This window comes from Strix aluco, chromosome 1 (genome assembly GCF_031877795.1).
Source record: "Strix aluco isolate bStrAlu1 chromosome 1, bStrAlu1.hap1, whole genome shotgun sequence".
In the NCBI taxonomy this organism is placed as follows: Eukaryota; Metazoa; Chordata; class Aves; order Strigiformes; family Strigidae; genus Strix; species Strix aluco.
Window position 1 is genome coordinate 31,806,427 of NC_133931.1, and position 15,352 is coordinate 31,821,778.

The 15,352-nt window shown below is 39.7% G+C and overlaps 1 protein-coding gene across 4 annotated transcripts in view; it reads left to right on the top strand.

The window, feature by feature from the left end:
• PAG1 (phosphoprotein membrane anchor with glycosphingolipid microdomains 1) overlaps nucleotides 1–15,145 on the top strand; it is a 116,049-nt gene extending 100,904 nt beyond the window's left edge. For all 4 annotated transcript variants that reach the window (XM_074816830.1, XM_074816835.1, XM_074816848.1 and 1 more), the window contains 2 exons: nucleotides 3,690–3,749; nucleotides 5,680–15,145. In XM_074816830.1, coding sequence (XP_074672931.1) covers nucleotides 3,690–3,749; nucleotides 5,680–6,030 — 411 coding nt within the window. In that variant the 3' untranslated portion in view covers nucleotides 6,031–15,145. The remainder of the gene's footprint in view (nucleotides 1–3,689; nucleotides 3,750–5,679) is intronic.
• Nucleotides 15,146–15,352: the final 207 nt, after the last annotated feature.

The window sequence follows — 15,352 nt, forward strand, 5'->3', positions numbered from 1 at the left end:
TTAGCAGATTAATATAATTTTGGTGTCTGAGTCATCAATAACAGGTATTGATGAACATTGCAAAAAAATTCTTAAGATGTGATATGACATTTTAATGTAAACATTTACTTGAAAGATCAGAGCAGAGCTGAGGTATTTCTACTTGTTTATGGTTATTCTCTTATTTGAAGTATTTCAGTAATCCAGACAGAGGGCAGAAAAATACTTTGTTAAATAACTGACTAACCATGTCACCTATAAAGCACAACAGAGTCAAAATGAATAAACTGAAGACTACTTGTAATATTAAAATTGTTTGTCTGGACTCTTCAGTCCACATTCTTACAAATAACTAGCTGATTAAGTAAAAAATTAAGATGTGATTGTCAGCAATAATCCACCAACATTCCCCCCTCCCAAGTTCAGTCCATATGTAATTTCTAATTAAACTCTTAGAGAAACAGCTTTCCATAACAGTGACATCTTTCCTACCAGGTGTGAAAAGACTTGCAGAAAATCATTGTATTTCCCAGGCACCGATACAAAGGAAAAGCACTTGCTGCTCTGTAGCTCCCCAGCACACCACGTATACAGTGTCAGTAACTGCAAGGAGAGGGAATTGATTAAAATGGTTCAGGTTTTGAAGGATTAATCAAGAGATGACACATGCAGGCCCCTAAGTGCCAGAAAAAAGGTGTTTGTCTAATTAAAATTTATTCAGAGCAAAAGCCATTCTGAGCTAAAGCTTCGGCAGCATCAGATCATTCCCGCGTTCGCTGCTAGGTACATGCATTATGCATCGAAGCATGCGCCTGTCCTGTCCTTGAGAGCTACAGCTGCAGCGGAGTTGGAAATGGTAATTGATGGAATATATAAATGTCATTATTGTTGGCATTGTGTGGGGAGGTGGTTGTGGGATTGTTTTTCTGTTGTGATGATGATAATTTTTCCGTCTCTTTTGCTGCTTCAAACAATACAGAGCAATGCTTTTTTTTTTCTGATGTGGCAACCAAACCCGATATGTTTATGGAAATGTATGTTATATTGACAACTCTTTTAGTTAAACAGACTCCATGGGTTTCTCTTTGTGCTTCCTCTCTTGTGAGGCTACTTAGCTGCCTTGCTTAACATGACATCCATATCCCAAACTTTTCAACCTTCTGCCCTGACCCTGAATGAAGAGAGAGGTTGGGCGTCAGTCATGCAAGTGTCTCTCACTACAATTAGGCTTTGCTTTAGTAAGGCACAAAGAATGGACAGGCAGGGAGGCTACTTATGTAACTGAGACTTGAACCTGACAACAGACAGAGAACAAACTGTGTCCAGGCTTCTTCAGTCTCACCCTGTAAAAGAGGGCAGCCACGATGATCCCCAGCCCATGCCAGTTCCTGAAGCACACTCATCTGAGAGAGAGCTAGGTAGACCAAACCAGAGACTGTTCCAGTATATAATGGCATGAAAAGGATAAAGGATCATTTCAAGATCAGACATGCAATAAACAGGTGAAAATTAATTATCTAAATTGGTTATTGGCTGTGGCCCAGTCAAATCCTTTGGAAGGTTTTGGTGAAGAAAGACACCTTTAATAGCACGAGGCCTCTTATAGGCCTCTATCACCTGGAAAAACTTAAGCATCGTTCTTCTAATAAAACTGGAGAGGCAGAATAGTTTTTCTTTAGTTCTTGCTTTTTAATTAAAAAAAAAGGAAGTACAGATCTCCTTTTCCACCCAGGTCTTTCCAGAGTGAGCACTGGTAGATATGCTCTCCGTGTGTACATCTGGCTGCTGCCATCTGATTTCAGACTTGTGTAGCCTGAGGATGGGCAAAGCATCTCTTACAAATGCACCAGAGGAGAATGGTCTTCTTGTTCTAGTGCCCAAGTCAGGAGCAGCAGCTGAGCCAAAGAGCAAAAAATCAAGTGCTGTCGAGGAACAAAAGGAAAGTGGAAGGCAAATAAGGACACATGCTGTTTGTGTTGCTGCTGTTGAGGTTTCAGGCATAATTTAGAATATTTCTAGGTACAAAATGTTTAGGAGCAAGTATTTTTTTCAGCTTCCAAGATGACAGTATCCTTCAAAATTGATGTGTCACAGGTTTCACATTTAGAAGAAAGAACGCTAGGTCCTAGGGAAACAAGACCAGGATTGCCAACACCTTGGGATATTCGTCAGTACTTGAGTGGGAAACTGTAGAAGGGGTCCTGACACATGGTGCTTATAGACACACTGATGAGAGAAAATAACTTCACTGAAGAATTTTGCAAGCACGTTTGTTTCAATGTGTGAGGATGAAATTAGTAATTTACTCCTCAACACAAAAAATATCCTGCAAATAAGAAAGACTAAACTGAGCTGCTGTAGTGAAGCAGATCTAATAAAGGACAGAAATACATTTGAACTTCTTTTTTTTTTTTTCCTTTTTTTTTGTGGGTGAGTAACCAAACCACAGGTTAAAGAGTTCATTCTCCAGACGGTGAGAAAGAAGCAAGGGAGTTGTTGGGTGTGAGGGAAGCCCCCTGGGGAGCATCAGGCACTTTAGGTCAGGGTCTTTATCAGAGGTGTCCCAGGGGTTTGAAGCTTGGTATTTACCAGAAGTAAAAACACCAAGAAAAATGGAAGTAGGAAAGAATCTGTTGTAATGAGCCTCTGTGGAAAAAAAAAGCCTTGTGTGTCTAGTATGTGCCTGGAAGCGGTGTTTGATTGACTGTTCTAAAAATAGCTCTACTTCTACACTGAAGTGATCTGCACTGGAGGAGGTCTGCAGTATTTTAGGTGGAGAATTTGCACAAAAGGCCAAAATACGGCCAGTTGCAAACAGTGCTGGAAGGCTCCATCTGAGTCACTGTGGAGCAGAAGCCCAGCAAAGCTCCTCCCAGGGGGCAGGAATCACACAGGTGCTGTGAGGTAGCTGTGAGGTAGCTGGGATCTTTGTTGCCATAAAGGTCCCAAGACATTTTTCATAAGAGCAAAATGTTTTTCCCCCAATGTTTCATGACTTGATTTCTACATGACACTTTACATGCTGTAAGTGAAGACTTGATAGCAAACCAAGCCTTCTATCCTTTAGTAGCTTTGCTATGTGAACTGGATCCAGACAGATGCTTTGAGGGTTGAGCTGCCCATCTCAGGGTGGGTTGCAGCAGGTCTTTTCCATATTCGCGGTCTGAGTGGTTGTGAGGCAGTGCTGCTGTGCACCCCTGCACAGCTGCTGCATTTCGTGTGGGAGGAGGACATGGCATCTCCCTTGCAGCACTTCCAGGATCCACTGAATGAAGGATAACAATTGTCAGGAAGGTGCCAGTTGAGTACTGTTCATCTAAAAGCATATCTGAAAATCATGTGGAAGGCCAACTAGTGTGCCACAACAGCTGACTTTTAATTGTTCAAAAGCCTTTGCAGGTTCTTTCTTGCTTCATTAGAAGTGTAAAGGTAGGGATACAGCAAAGCAGTTTAACTATTACATTATTTTTACCCTTTTCAGGTCAGGACAAGAGAAGATACATTAAAAAGCTCTACTAACCTCAGGGCTGTTATCTCCAGAGATGTACTCTGGATATTAGGGATATTAGCTGTGTAAAATGGAACTAGTGAGCAAATGACCATAAAAAATAACGTACTGATTGTAATGAGAGGGTTTTATGATAGGTTTCACTCTGTTGACTAGTAATGAGCCTTTTTTCTTTCTTTCTTTCTTGCTTGCTTTTTTACAGAGGCTTAGTTCGATGTCTTACAAGTCTCGAGAGGAAGATCCATCTCTTACAGAAGATGAGGTAGGTTTCTTGCACAAAATTCAGTAACTAACTAGAGACCTTTTTTCAGGCAGAAATTAGCATAAACTCTGCATGATTAAGCAGGATCTAAGAAAGGTGAAATTTGTCTGAAGGGAAAATGAAAGGCAAAGTTTCTCTACACAGAGTTTGTACTGCCACATTCCTAAAATCAGAAGTATTTTAGCATATGGGCTATATCAGGCCAGTAGGTTTAAAAATCGTGTCAGAAAATAATGGGAGGCCACAATTAGCAGATCGTTATGGCAGCTTCTTGATTTGGATGACAAGCTCTACTTAAGAATAATAATCAGCAGCCTTTTGAAACATGCTATACCTTCCCCATGCAGTGTTTGGGGCTCTGGGAAGTAAACGGAAGCACAATAAAGGCACTGGAACATAAACTGTTCTTTAAAATGTCTCCTAGTCAAATAAATTGAGGAGATTGAAACAAAGGCAGAAAAGTTAAACAGAAATAAGGTTGCTTGTGATCATTTCCAATACACCCATGCAATTTATAAATATGTTCTCCGGACATAAAAGTAAACACAAACTTGGCAATGAGCTGAGTGAGCTAATGCCTTCTGCTGGGAGAAGTGCTCCCAGACATTAATGAATAAATTGATCCTTGAACTGGGTTCATGTAATTTAATCCTGGAAAGGGCTGAAGTACGGATGAGCAGAAGAGCTGTTTTTTGTTTGGTTGGCTGACATCAGTAAAAAGCAAGACGTATTGCCATCTGCAATTGGATGTCTCTCTTCATAAAAAAAAAATTAAAAATACAGAATTAACAGAAGCGATCTGGTTCATCTGCATCAGTCAGTGTGGCTTAATGGTAATAGGCATTTTCATGCCAATCTACTATTTTAAATGGATGGATACAAAACCAGAGTGGCCTTGCATGCTTGGGAAAGACTTTAAATGTAACAGAAGAGCTATGCTGCAATTGCGATATTAAGTACCAGAGAAGCAGTGCAGAGAATTTCAGCCATCTGCCCTGTGCAAGGGGTAGCATCCACTTGGTCGGGGAGAGGGAGTCAAGAGTGGCTCCCTGTGCTCAGTGCCAGCCCCAGTGAGCCCTGAGTGGAGGGACATGTGTGGACATGGGCTTCTCCTTCACCTCTTCATTCAGGGTCACCTTCGTGCACTTGTTTAAGCATACCACCTCCTCCCTCTCTTGTGTTTATAGTACCTGAGAGGTTTCAGTCTCTAGTCTATAGTTCTAATATGCAGGGACTGAGATGCAGCTCCTCTTTGTAGGCAGCGTGTAGTCAACAGAACAGACCTCACGTATCAAGACCAGCACTGACTATTTGCTGTTTTCTGGTGTGGGTAATTTATCTCCTGATTTTTAATGTTCTCTTCACACGACTTGGTGCCTCCTTGGTCCTGCCTATAAACACAACAAATAACTATTCTCCTATTGAGGTGTCTCTAGAAACAGAAAAGTAGCTGCTACCATTAAAAATAATAGTAATTTTTAAAACCCCAAAGATCAGACAGCATCCTTCTCCTACATTACAGTGGCTAAACCTGATCATCCCCCTGATGCATGCCTCCCCATTGAGCCCAAGCTGGCTCCAGGACCGTGGCAAAATTTGCAAGAGCTCCTGCTCACAAAGTCATTCCCTGTTGTCCCGGGTCTAATTTGCCTGCAGAGGATTTATGTTCAAGTAATTTTTACATTTATAAACTTATTTTATAAAGCATTTTATAAAGCTTTTTTTTTTAAAAGAAAATCAATTTATAAATGCATGCCAGAAAAGAAGGACTTTGTAAGAAATCCCTTTTTTTGTGTAAGAAAGTATATATTTTTATTACAAGATCCTGTCTTTTCATAAGTAACCGACATCCTTGTGGTGGAATGGGTACAAACTGGCACACAAGCTTTATGCCATATTTAAATACTCAGCAGGTGTCTCCTTTTCCTAGATCTCAGCCATGTACTCATCAGTGAGTAAGCCGGGACAGGCCATCAAGGCACTGGATTCTCCTTACACCTGTATTCAAGAAATTGCATCTCAGAGGTCCCCATCTGTTTGCAGTGGCCTCTATGCAAGTGTGAAGGACTTTGAAAACACCCTAAATACTACCACTGTGCCTCAGTCTGTGGACAGACCAAACGGGGAGCTGGAGCCTGACTATGAAGCTATCCAGTCAGTGAGCCAAGAAGAGGACAGGACCTTGTCTGTGCCTAACACAAACCACACTGCTCTTTCAGGAGAGAATGACTATGAGAGCATAGGGGACTTGCAGCACCACAGGGATTTCACCAGACTTTAACGACTCCAGCAGGCAGATTTCTCCACTGGTGTTTTCAAAGGAACGTGTGAAACATGAAGAGAGAAGTGCTTCTCCTTTTGAGGAACAAAGCTAAGTAGAGAACAAAAGTTGTGAAGAAGCAGCGTACGTTTCAGCCAGGGTGTGATACCTGCTAGGTTATTCTGGGTGGTGGATGGAGGCTCATGGGAAAGGGTATGTCAGGTCAGAATGATGACCAGGACAACATAAAGGCTTTTTTATTGTTAACTCCAAAACGACCAGAATTTGGGAAGGAGTACCACGCTTGTTGTCCCGATAGGATTACATACCAAAAAGACTGCCTTTACACAAAGCTAGCTGTACATTTTAAGAGATTATTTTATGTCACTGGCTTCAAAGTGTTTTTCAAGCATCATTTTTCATTCAAGTTTGGGCATCCACAACGTTGAGCAAATCATGGATCACTGTACCTCAACTCAGACTTACTTTTCAGGGCTGGGGAAGATGTGTTTACTTCTGTGTCTTTTGGGGAGCTCTGTCCACATTCATTGCAACTAAAGTGCAAAAAACAGTACTTCACAAAGGACCTACTCCAAATGTACTTGAATTAAGTCTGTTGGCTTTTTCTTTTTTTTTAATGTCAAGGGCTGTAGAATGTGACTTGCAATATTTGAGATGTGTACTGGTATTTGTAGGTTTTTTGTTTGTTTATTTGTGAAATACCGCTTTAAAATGGCAGGTGACACCCTTAGCGTTCTTGCTCTGCTCCTCTCGCGTGCACACATATACCTACATATACACACACCAGACAATTGTCATATTGCAAAAAGTTGTGCAAGTGAATGGATTGGCATAATGTTTAGTCTAACCTTTATAGTGTTGAGTCATTTTTTGAAGAATTTTGTCCTTTTTTAAGACTGAAAATATTTTGTTTATCTAGTTTATTATATAGGAAGATTTATGTACTGTGTTGAGTGGATAGTATTTTTTATTTTTACAACATATCTGTCATCTTCAAAGTTTTGTAGATTAACTTACTGTTTTATGTAACAGAAGGAATCCCATTCTTTGTTTGGGCTTTACTTGGTTTTCCTTTAAATCTTTTTCCTATTTCAGAACTATGTAAATGAACAATTGTTTTTATTTTGGGGTTTTTTTGGTCTTCTTAAACAGGGATGTGGAATATGCCTTGCTGTTTTTAAGCTGAAAATAATGGAGTCTTTGTAAAAGAACACTGCCAAAGGGCAAAAAAGAGGCAGAAGAGACAGGGGGATTTAGTCTGGAATAGCCACTGGTCCTCCTTGTTCCTCTGCTGAAAGGAGCAGGAGGGCAACCAAGAACTTCTTGGGGCTCTGAAAAGCAGTGTGAAAACCACTGGCTTTTCAAAGATAAATTATTCTGTTACTATTAAAAACAAAGTACAGTGCTTGGATGAAGTAAGTAGGTACTGCGCTGATACTTTGTTTTCTTCAGGAATAGTACAATTAAGAGTACAATAGTACAAGAATAGTCCGACAGCAGAGAACTGGCATTGTGTGATATGCATTTGTACACTGTTATGTGTACACATGTGCATATATCCCCATGTATATAAGCATGCACATGTAATTTGGACACAAGTATATAGTCCAACTTGGTAACATTCAAATACATTCACATACATAATGTCTGGCATGTGCCTGAAGAGTAGTTTATTTTTATTTTGAAATAAACAGTACATAAACTGAGGTTGGCTTATTCCATAGTAGCAAAACCAGGTTTAGTTTCAGTTCAGTTGGTACTGGGTTTTGATATACCAGACTGAGTCCTTCTCAGATCACTGGCCAGCGCTCAACATAACTTGGTACTATAAAGAGCAAACACAAATCTGGTTAGACACATTTATTAGAAATAACCTCATAACTGAAATAAGTGTACTGATTTATGGGCTTCGCCTGTAAGTAGCACAGCTCTGAGGAGCAGTGCAAGTGTGCAGTCAAATTCTGCCCGCAGGATGATTTAAACATCATGGATCCTAACCTCATGCGACAGTGCAGCACACTTGATCTATGACTCTCTTCCTTTGAGGAGAAGCAGTTCAGACCAGTGTACATCCATCTTGTTCTTGACCATGCTGCCATGCTTCCACAGCTGCAGCAAACCCTTTGCTTTCACTTCATTGCAGTGCTTTTTAAAGCTGACTTCGGTCTTCCTTTCTGGAGTTTTTCCCTCAAAAAAAGTTTCTATTTCTGTTCCCTTGAATGTGAATTTATGAAGTTCACCTTTGACTGTTCTCTCCTTCTACTTCACACTGTTTAAGGCCAAAGATAAGATGCACCATGTTTCAGAAGATCTGTTGTGCTAAGTCTGGAGAATTTCTGAAGTCTTTAACTATGTGTTTGCTTTCTGTTCCTTGCTCAGGGGTACGGGTTTATATATGTAGTCCTCAGTCTGACTCCTGCAACTTAATGGCAGGCATACCTCAACTGAAATTCCCAAGGTGTAGTTATCTCAAGGTGTAGTTATCCCTTAAGGATTGTCTTATTACATGGATGACTGCTTTTGGAGAAACAGTAGCAACATGAGGTTTGTCAGGTTCACCAGATTCAATTTCAAGACCAGTTTAAAGGTAAGAGATAATGTCAGTTAATGATAGCAAGAATAACACTGAACTCTTGATTATAAAATTTTAAGGTGCAAAAGAAGAAAATCAAACATCACTCTAGAAGTGCTCCCATCGAGATCAGTAAGTCAAAGGGAGGAGGAGGGCTCCCTAGTCTCTCTCTGCAGTCTCAGAGCAGGATTAAGAGTGTTGGTTTGGAGGATGGGATGCAAGACTCAGCTCTTTCCTTCCTTCCTTCCTTTCCCCCATTCTGACAGCTGCTCCTTCAGACCCCTAGACTTCCCTTTTCCACAGTGAAATCCTTCCCCCTCTCTTTTTTGTTTCTGGTTTTAACCTGCCTTATACAGCCTCTCACTGGGAGCTAGTACTATGTCTGCAGTCCTGTGGTGCTGGCACATTCCTTCCCATTTAAATGACTCTCAGGCCGGTCACAACCTTTTCATCACCCACCAGTCCCTCAGCCTGGTGGGGAAGGAGCTCAGATTTTGGATTGCTGCTTGTGGGATGCATATCTGCCCTCAGTCATTGAGACCCCTTGCACATTGGATTCTTGAGAGCTACAAAAAGGAATTACCCTCTTGAGCAAGGACTCATGGGGGAGTCCATAACTCCCCTACAATCTCTATTAGATAGTCTAATGCTAAAGAAAAATGTTTTAGAATTCAGTCCAAGGTTCTTAAGTGAATAATTACATCTGTTGACAAAGAATCAACTTCTGTTCCCTCTTCCCAGAAGTAAGATCTGTTACTTTATGGCTGTTGCCAATGATTCCTTTTCACTAATATATTGGATAGAAAGACTTTTCCAACAGTAATCCCCAAATAGATTAATGTGACTGTAAAGAAAAGGGAGTATCTTCTGCTTGTCTCTTCATTGCTATGTTTTCCTCTCACTATATCCCTAAATAAAATGTCAACATCCAAAATGAAGTATTTGTTACCTGGTGATTTTCCTGGGGAAGCTTCACAGTCTTATTTCTTTGCCTCCATTTTTTGGCACAACTATATAATAAGATCTCATATCAAATTGCCACAGTAAGGCCAAGACAAGCTGTAATGTGTGTATAAATGCACTAGTGAAGAGGTCTTTTCTGATTTCCTTCTGGAAACTGGTAGAAATAGGGAATGCAGTTTGGATGTCTCTTCCATGAACCTGTGTCTCCTGTGGGAACTGTTCTCACCACATACCTAAACGAGTGCTAACCCCATACATAAACCAGTCGCCCCTTTCCACCATGATGAGTGCAGAATTGCTTTCTCAGTCACAGAGAGAAATAGATTCTTTACAGCTATCTGTAGCACAGGTGTGTACCTAATTACAACAGATTAGTTATAGTGCCTTTTTTACAAAGTAGCTAGTACTTCCATATTCTTTTCCATACTGTGTTTGTTTAACTCAAAAATACAAAGGGACAGCCCCAACATTGACTTGTTTAAGTTGGAAACAGCTTTACAGAGACACATTAAATGTATTGGACCTCAATTAGCCGTACAATAGCAATAGTCTCTCACAAACATCCTCTGAAAAGCCCAGTAATGTAGCTATGATGACTAAGCTTTGCAATAAGAATTATCAGTCTTCTTTCGAAGAACCTAAGTTTTTCAACAGCGAATATTCAGGGAGGTGGTGGTCATTGTTCATGTCAACTGTGAACAGTTAGTTGCTTCAGTCTTTCTATTAATATCAGTTTCAGGCTTGCTTAGACGCAGCAGGATTCACGGCATGTGGGATGAGTAGGTGTGGGGATTCATATTCATGAGTCACTCAGAGCTGGACCATCCCCACAGTAGCAATGGCCAAGGACCAGCTGCCTTGTTCTCTAAGCCCTTGTCTATCGTGCCTTCAGGGAATCCATACTGCAGGGATTCTTCTGGGCTGCGTGCTTCTCCATGGCTCCCTGAACAGGTCCTGTCTGCTGTCTTGATCACAATTCTGTATACGCGGTGCTCTTTGTTCAACCTTTCAATGGTGCTTTTATAAGATGCTGGATAAACAGTTTCAGTGTGCTTTCTGAAAGCTGACATGTAAAGCTGTGACACAGAGTGCTCTCTCTAGTATTGTCTGCTTCCCAGAACTTAGCGCTACCTGTGTTACTCAGACTACAAAAGGCTGGCTGACAGTGCTGCCCTGTCTCCTGTTCATCCCACACGTAACCAGAATGGAGTCATCACGTGTAACAAGCCTAGGTTGGGCCAGAGGTGTTTAGAAGTGCCTTGGCTTGAAAGCAGTTAGAGACAATGACTCTCCTCTGTGCAGTGTGGGATTGGAAACATCACAGGGCCCAGCTCAAGGACTTTTTTCTGTCTCTTACTGTGCATATACATTTGTTTGCAATATGACTCTAAGAAATCTGTTTCTGCAACAAACATTTTAATTTGGGCCACACTCCAATGAGGGACTTTTGCTGTTAGGCAAATCACCAGTTATTTCAGATGAATGTTATTTATTTAGGTTGGAATAAGGCTATGTGCCTCACAAGTAACTCGGTGTCTGTGTAGTCTGCTGCAAAACAGGAGAATGCAGAAAGATGCTCAGCCTGGCAGATGCTTCTGTGGTGGTGTGCTGAAGACCTTCAAGGGCAGCTCTTTTCCTGGGAGCTGGAGGCATAATTGCTATTAATATGATTTCATAACCTGGTGTGGAAGTTGATTTGTAGCATCTCTTTTGGGATGGTCATGGCTGAAGACATTGCCAGAGCAGATCTCAGCCTCAAAAAAAAAAAAAAAATTAAAAAAATGTATTTTTATATCCCTTGCTAGCTAGCAACATATGTTGAGGATTATGCTAAAGATAAATGCTCTGGACGGAACATCACAGAGATGAAAACACAGGGCTCTCTTTCTTCAGGAAGAGAGAACCCCCTTTGGTTGGGTCAGTATGAAAGATCCCAGGCTTACAAAAAGTATTAAACAACAAAAGTATTAAATTAATTGCCTAGGTGGTAGTTTTCCAGGAGTGCATTAAGGTGTCACATACACTAGACACTGTTCTTTTCCTATGGACAACAGAAAGATGAAAGCTTATTTGTAATACAGGGTTCCCATTGATTAATTGATAAAACTTACTTTACATGTAAGCCAAAGGTCAGCAAGAGTTTCTACACAATGTAGATTTATTTAAGCAAACTCTAAATGTTACAGATCAGGTGTTGTAAGCAGAATCACTAGAACAATTTAATGCTCTACTTGGTCTGACCTGCTCACATAGCTAACTCCAGCACCTCAACTTCTATAGCAAATGCATGGATTATCTTTGTATTACATACCCATTGGCCTGTGCCTGGTCTATAGATAATTCAAAATTTACAGTTCTGTTTTTTCAAGCTGTGAGGTTTTGTTTCTGGAGGTCTTCAGTTTCAAACTGGCCAGAAGGACAGTCACTACAAACAGCAAAGTGCCTAAAAATAAGGATGTTTCTACAAATGTGAAGATGCTCACTGTTAACTACACAGCAACTTGTCTACTGCATGTGGTACTCTCTTGCCAAACACATTCCTAAATATTGGCTTTCATTTATGATGTTCATTTATTATTATAATAGCACAGTCTGACAAGGTTTCTGTCTCTGCAAATTCATTGTCTAACTTTAACTAGCATATGTTTGTTACAGAAAATATGAGATTGTTCAGTTTAGAGGGCAGCTATGTTATTTCCTACAGTTTATGATAATGCAGCGATCTGCTTAGATGATTTACAAAGTATGTAAATATCACTTCAAAGTAAGTATGCAAGTATGACTTCAAAATACTTCATTTGAGATTTCAGAATGCTTCTTTCACTACAAGACAATGTTACCAACTCTTGTCATTTTAATCTTGTAATATTGGGGAGGGGGTTTTAAACCTTACAGATCTTGTTACTTAAAAAAAAAGACAGTGCTGATGTTTTGACTTCCTAATGTCTACGAAGAGACTCGTATATTAACTTTCAGCATAGGTTGGATTTGGACTACCCTCTTATTTATGGAACTGCTCCTCCCCACCATGTTCAGCCATCACCATCTGAGTATCTCTTTTGTCCTTGATGAAATATGGCAAGTGTCCAGAAGGCACAGAAACTGCATCACATAACACGCCTAAATGGGACCTTTTCAATGTGCCTGTGAGATCTGGGAGCCTGGATGTAAGTCAGATGTTTTGGGGAAATCACAGCGTGTCTTGCAGACTTCTGTGGAAGTCTTCACTTTCTTTCAAGGCAATAAGTTCTGTAGCCTGCAAGCACTCAGCTGACATGGAAAGATGTATGTAAGAAGTGAACTGATACAATGTTTAAATGTATTACTAAAAAATCACCTAAGAGCACAAGAACCTTCTTTCTCATATGTCTGAGGATACTGGAATTTGCTCTTTACCTCTGAGGCTATTTGAAAACAGTCACATAACCGGTCTCCTCCTCCTGAGAACATCCTACCAGCAGAGAAGTCTTTGAATGAGCATCTGGATCACTCTGGTGGCTTCTGAGTTTCCACATGTACCACTTTCATGATTTCCAGCGGGGCCTGTGGTGATGACTACTTAGGAATGGCCCTTTGCTTCACAGTCCTGACCCCTTTAATGTAAGAAAGGGGGATGTGAGCTGCTTCTCCTCAGTCTGACTAGTCTTTCTAGATGAAAGTGTGCTAAGAGTCCACCTGCAAGCCCAGAAAACATCATACTGTTGGGGCAAGACAGGTATAGCCTACCGCAGCAGCTAGGAAGAGAGAGGTAAAAGGAACAATAGCTAAGTTCACTTGCACTTCACTCATGTCACAGACTACCTGTTTAGGAAGATTTTTACAGTACAAGAGTCACATTTAAAGAACAAGTTGCCAAGAATCTCACAGGTGACAGATGGAATGTTTATTCTTCTCAGTATTCCCTAAACCTAAAGAGGCAGGGGCAAGTCCTCTCTGCCCCACCATGATTCAGTTTGCTGATCTTTTATCAAGCCTCCATATCAACAGAAATGAAATGAATAAATAAATTATAAATACACATTTTTGTTCTATCATAAACCCCAAATGGACAAATGTAGATGCACTAATGTAAGTACCATGTGCAGATCCGGACTTGCACAGATGGTTTTTAGTGAAAAAACCCAAAAACCTGGATTACTTTATTTAAACAGAATTATTTGCATGAGACAAGGGTGCACAATTGGACCCTAAGACAGAGTTTAGAAGAAGTTTGGTTTGGTGCTAGGTACTTTTTTTTTGTATTTTCAGTGAAATATGTTTGCTTTCTTTTATGTTAGTGAATTAATATTACTTCCATAGGAACAAAAAATAGTCTGGTATATGGATAATTATCTCTAATAGCTATTATTAAAATCATGCCTCAGTAGGAGTCATTTTAAACTGGGTGCTATAGGAGTTTCAGCATAAAATTGCTTTATATATAGAACACTGCATACTTAGAACATAGTGGATAAATATCTGTAATTACAGACACTTTCATTTATTTTATCCATTGTTTTATAATGGAATAAAATATTTATTACTGGAATGATTTTCCATCAATGTTCTCTCACATAATGTTCTAGCAACAAACTGTGTTTTCTGGACAACCATTTGATTCTCTGGTTACTGATGCAGAACTGCAAATCATCCTCAAACCAGTATGAGCTTCTGAAAAGAGAGAATTAGAACTGTCTCTGGCTATGTTAGTGTGGATACGGTTAAATATACCGTGTAGTTCAGATCTGTAGGCAGTGAGAGCAGTTCGAAGAAATGAACTATATAAACCTGGAGTCAGTGCATGCAGACTTCCAAGATGGCACTAGTTGAGGCTTGTTTGCTACGTGATGGGTTATTTGGCTTGCTACCTGTTTGAAATCTATATAGTTTTATTAATACCACTGCAGACACAAATACTGTAGTTTTGCAGAATGTATGTTCCGTAAGTTGTAGCTTGACTGTAACTGCAGGGCTTATGCTACTGTTAGACCAGTTCAGATCCAACACAAATCTAAGTTGCATTTTGTAAATTGATAAATGCCATGAAATTCCTCTCGACATTTTGTAGTAGTATACACAAGATGATGCAATTTAGTCGTACTATTATTCCAAGAATCTTCATCTGATGTTTCTAGCCAATTCAGCTTTTGGCTGCTGAAAGCACAGTAGGTAATTATGGTTATTTACTGTAAATGTAGACAAGATTTATGTAAATATTCCAGGGGGGAAAAAATGCTACATAAACGTATGAGGCAGTTATCTAAAATTAAGAACATAGGTCAATAATATAAAATACAGGTTTTATTTATGTACAGTAGTATCCTAATATTTACTTGTTTATATGCAGAAAAAGTCTTAAGATTCTGTACTGTATTCTCTGAAAGCTTTTAAAAGAGGCTCTGCCATTTTCTCTGGTTAATATATTTGCAAATAACTTTTGAATTTATTGGAAATCCATGTAAATGATGTCAAATGGGAAATGTTACATTGCAATGAGATTAGTTTAATTCAAAAATTCTGGCAAAATTAATTGGGTTGAAATCTATATATAAATTCAATAGCCGGACAGAATAAAACACAATAAATAAGCTTTGTCTTCTGTTTTGATTTGTTTGTGGTTTTTAACCTGTGCCTCTTCCTGTTGTTTTCTTAACAATATTTTATTCAGTCCTTGTAGTCACTTCCTCTTACGGGTCCTAAAATCTGCATTATTTGATAGAATTTTGTTTGTTCTGGGCATTTTGTGCTGATTTCATTATCTGACAAGAACTATTAAGTCTTCTTTGTGTTATATAGCACCTTACTCCT